At 40.9% G+C, this 5,000-nt stretch overlaps 1 protein-coding gene across 3 annotated transcripts in view; it reads right to left on the bottom strand.

Moving 5' to 3' along the window:
• Positions 1-5,000, bottom strand: part of pdpr (pyruvate dehydrogenase phosphatase regulatory subunit) — a 58,342-nt gene that overhangs the window by 34,110 nt on the left and 19,232 nt on the right. For 2 of the 3 annotated variants that reach the window (XM_084124014.1, XM_084124015.1), the window contains exons 5-6: positions 3,834-3,997; positions 3,634-3,755 (exon numbers count right to left, since the gene is read on the bottom strand). In XM_084124014.1, coding sequence (XP_083980140.1) covers positions 3,634-3,755; positions 3,834-3,997 — 286 coding nt within the window. The remainder of the gene's footprint in view (positions 1-3,633; positions 3,756-3,833; positions 3,998-5,000) is intronic. The other variant, XM_084124016.1, reaches the window with a different exon arrangement.

Genomic DNA, 5,000 nt, shown 5'->3' with positions numbered 1-5,000 from the left:
CAGTTCTCTTTTTTCCAGCAGACTCTCCTGTTCACACACACACACACGCACGCACACGCACACACACACACTAGGGCTGGGGTAAACGATTATTAATTAAACGATTAGTCGGGCGATTATTTTATCGATTAGTCGACTAATCTAACGACTAATTGGAATTAATTATCCTGTCTGTTATTGCATATCTCTGTCGAACCGTTACTCCGATGGATTTCAAACTCGACAGCTGTCTGGGCACCAGTAAGAGCAGTGCCAAGTTTGACGTTGTTTGGATGAAAAATGCAAAAGATATCGGTAAATATATCGGTAAAAGAAGCTCTTAGAAGGTTGTGGTTTAAAAATAAACATTCTGACATAAACACTCTGTCAGCTACAATGTTTACTTCTGAATAATATAGTATCGTGATAAATCCATTTCGATTAATTTGAGTAAAAAATGTGTTTTCTTTACCAAGAAAGTGGCAAGATGAAAACCACTATTTTCTGTTTCAAACTTTCACATAGCATCTTTAGGTTATAATAACATAAATAATTCAAATCCAGATTTAGATTTTCAAAGATTTATTATAAAAACATTATTTTTCCCCAAAAATGCAATAAATTCATGACACTTTTTTTTTCAAAATGCAATTAATCCATTGAATCAATATTAAAGTTATTTTTCATATTGAAACTGTTGAAAATACACAACAAAGTAAGTTGTGAAAAACTTTTCGTTTTCATGTTAGGGACACAAATGTGGTTCATGTGCAACGCATATTGATTATTCACTGCACGTTATACGTTATTCTATTCTATAACAAAACGAAATTTAAAACACAACTGTTGCCTCTTTTCGTTTAAATAAAAAAAATTAAACAAATTCCAGACAAATGTTGCAATAAACATCAGTGATAATCTTGTAATAAAAAAATGACAAGAAACCATATTTCTTTTTGTAAAATTTTAGTTTTATCAATAATAGCCAATATAAAAGTTTAAGTAAAAGGTACAAGAAGCTATACAATAAGAAATAAAGCAAACAATTCAGTCAAATATCCAAATGCAGCGCTCTAGTCTAACATTACAACAGTAAAGTTAAATACAAATAGCCTATAATATGAAACTAAACTTTTATATATTCACGAGACCAAAGATCGCCCGTTAGGTCTACACAAGACCAATTATATCTCATGTTTATCCACTACCGTCGGAGTCAGCGGCGAACGTCAGAAGCACTAGCCGAGGAAAGGCTCATCCAGCCGGGAAACATGAGCGCCGAGCGCCGCTGATCCCATGGATCACAACCGGGGAAAAAAATATCATCTTTATAAATAAACCACAGATTTGAGCTTTTAACAACTACATTCTCGCCTGAAAAACTCTTAAAATTACATTTCGTGATACAGTAACAGTATTATATTAAACTCTATATTAAAAAATGGCGCTTCTTATGTTGTCATTCCCCTTGTAGCACGCGCAAGTGACGATTCTCTGTCAACCAATCAACGTCCTGCAGTGAGTCTAGCTCCGCCCTTTAGGACCGTACCACTGTGCTGGAACCCCAATGGAAGGGTACCTGAAAAATTTTGGTACCATTCACAACTTTTGATAGTGGAAACGCAAATAAATGCGTACCGTACCGTACCACTCAGTGGAAACGAGCCATTATATAACTTACAGGCACTGGACTAAACATACATTCAATCAGCCATCGCTAAGAAATACCTCCTGAACCTTTTTGACGGCGATCAGCTGTAAAATGGCTTAGTCCTGCTGTTTTCATTGACTTTGAGTACAAGAATTGAACGTTTTTTAAAAGATCCCCTGGTGTTAACGTGTCAGCATTGGACAGAAGTTTGACGCTGTCGTGTGAGAACAAGCAACAGTCGGCATTTCTCTTCCTCCCGCGTGCCTCATCTTCTTAAATGATCTTCACGTAAATTATTAGATTTCGATGGCTTACGTTTTTTCCCTACGGCAGAAACCACCACAGGTTCATCAATGCCGTCAAATGTATTATTTTGTTTGTTTGTTTGTTGATCAAAAAGTACAAGTAGATAAGGAAAACTAGGATGCCGGTGTGGTGAAGTATCCGGTCACTCTGAAGTGATGGGTCCGGGCTGAGGACCCAAGCAATCCGATTGGTTCAAAGCACGTTTTATGGGTAATCGCTTTAGTGCCTGGTTACAAATCATACAAAATCACTTTATTAAAGAAGACGTTTGTACTACGTTATAACGAGTCATTAATGTATTTAATGTATTTTAAATTATACGTTTCATATACTAGTATTTAACCGAAGCTATAGATTGTGAAATTAAACATTTCTCGTTGGTAGTGTGTTTTTTAGTTAGCTTAGATAGTAGCATAGCATACAGCTAACGTTATCCGATGATCGTGCTATGAGCTTTACCTGATCTTATACTGCACTGATACTGCCTTACCGTATCGCGAGAACAGATTTAGATCAGGCATACTAATTGGGTCCTCAGCCCGGACCCATCACTTCAGAGTTACCGGATACTTCACCACACCGGGTGTATTCAAAGCGCCGCCGTTACAATGCGTGGAATGATGCGCTGTGAATGGTTGAGCGGATTTATCGCATTCTGCAGAGAAAGGAGACTGGCGTTTGTCGCGGTTTGGAAAGAAAGGGAGAAAACATGACAGAATAACACGGTGGGCGGTGTGTGTGTGTGTGTGTGTGGCGAGCTGCACCTCCGGGAATGGTGAAAAAAAAATAATAAAAAAAATAAAGAAGAGTCGACGCAAAAAATATGGCGTCGACGTCATCGACGCACCGCTACAGCACTAACACACACGCACACACACACACACACACACACAGTTCTCTTTTCTCCAGCAGACTCTCCTCTGTTCACACACACACACAAACCTTTCTCGTTCGTTGTGACAAATAACCCCAGACACACACACACACACACACACACACACACACACACACACACCAGACACCAGACACCAGACACACACACACACACACACACACACACACACACACACACACACACCAGACACCAGACACACGGCAAGGCAGCCGGAGAAACGCATGTACGCAATTTAAAGCTACAATGTGTAACTGTTTCCGCCGCTAGCGGTCGCTAACCTCTTACAGTAACACAGGCGTAGATTGATGACGCAGTGAATAAGCGGAATCATGGAACTTGTCGTCATGCTGAAGGATCTAATAATGTTGATGGATGAGTGAATACACTGATGTGTTTAACATGCCTGTGGTGTGAAGCAGAGCGCGATCGCTAACGAGAGACAGATCTCAGCGCCACACGCGAGTCCCGCGGATATAAAGGACATTTCATTCTACCGAACTACACACAAGCGCTGAATAATACTCCGTTTACTAGACGAATGAAACGTGTGAGGGAACGCAGCGCTGTTTCACTGGCTCTACACTATCACACTAAACTGCATTAGAGTGTGTTAAAGTTATAATGTTATTCTGTGTGTTAGCTTGTCTGTATGAGACTAGCAGTGAGCGAGATCAACATTAGAATAACACACTGATCATATTCTAACATTTCATCATGTTCAATTTAAACTTTCAATTTATTTGCAGATCTACATGACACTGAGTCCTGGAGCGTGTGTGTCAGAGCTCATGCAGAGACGCACCTGTCCGGCACAGTTCACGAAGTACTCGCACTCGATGGATCCGCGGTCGGTCTCCACCGCCGTCACGTGACCGTTCTTCACCAGGACCTGATTCACACTTGTGTGTTCGTAAATCTGCACGCCTGACACATGAAAGACCAATGAGATGACAGAGGTAATGATCAGTGAGACTGTGATGCTGTGTTTGGCCTTAGCCGTACCGTGAGCCGCCGCCGCCACAGCGAGCGCGTGATTGACATCCGGCGGGGAGACGACACTGTCGCCGGGCAGATGAAGAGCTCCGACCAGATCATGGATATTCACCAGAGGGTGGAGCTGAGACACATCTCTGGGTTTGATGACGTCACAGCTCACGCCTAGAACCCTACACACACACACACACACACACACACACACACACACACACACACACAGAGATCAACCAACCGGTGATCTAAAGAGTGGCCACATTTACTGTTCCTCCATAACTGTCATGCAGTTATTTCATTGGGAACTGCCAGAATGAAGAACAGACTTCTAGAAGTGATCAACATGAGAGTTAGGTCAGAGTAAAGTCAGAGTAAGGTCAGAGTAAGAGTAAGGTCAGAGTAAAGTCAGAGTAAGGTCAGAGTAAGAGTAAGGTCAGAGTAAGAGTAAGGTCAGAGTAAGAGTAAGGTCAGAGTAAAGTCAGAGTAAGGTCAGAGTAAGAGTAAGGTCAGAGTAAGGTCAGAGTAAGGTCAGAGTAAAGTTAGAGTAAGGTCAGAGTAAAGTCAGAGTAAGGTCAGAGTAAAGTCAGAGTAAGGTCAGAGTAAGGTAAGAATAAGGTCAGAGTAAGAGTAAGGTCAGAGTAAGGTCAGAGTAAAGTCAGAGTAAGGTCAGAGTAAGGTCATTGTAAGGTCAGAGTAAAGTCAGAGTAAGATCAGAGTAAGGTAAGAATAAGGTCAGAGTAAGAGTAAGGTCAGAGTAAGGTCAGAGTAAGAGTAAAGTCAGAGTAAGGTCAGAGTAAAGTCAGAGTAAGGTCAGAGTAAAGTCAGAGTAAGGTCAGAGTAAAGTCAGAGTAAGGTCAGAGTAAAGTCAGAGTAAGGTCAGAGTAAAGTCAGAGTAAGGTCAGAGTAAAGTCATTGTAAGGTCAGAGTAAAGTCAGAGTAAAGTCATTGTAAGGTCAGAGTAAAGTCAGAGTAAGGTAAGAATAAGGTCAGAGTTAGGGATGTCCCGATCAGGTTTTTTTGCCCTCGAGTCCGAGTCATTTGATTTTGAGTATCTACCGATACCGAGTCCCGATCCGATACTTCGATGAAAAAGAATAAAGAAGAGCAAAAAAAAAAACAGATCCAGGATGTTCCTTATTTTTTTATTTAATTCACCTTTTAACATTCAACAACTCTTAC

The sequence above is a fragment of the Abramis brama genome (assembly GCF_963993115.1).
Source record: "Abramis brama genome assembly, chromosome: 9".
NCBI lineage: Eukaryota > Metazoa > Chordata > Actinopteri > Cypriniformes > Leuciscidae > Abramis > Abramis brama.
This window is presented reverse-complemented; position numbering and strand designations above follow the sequence as displayed.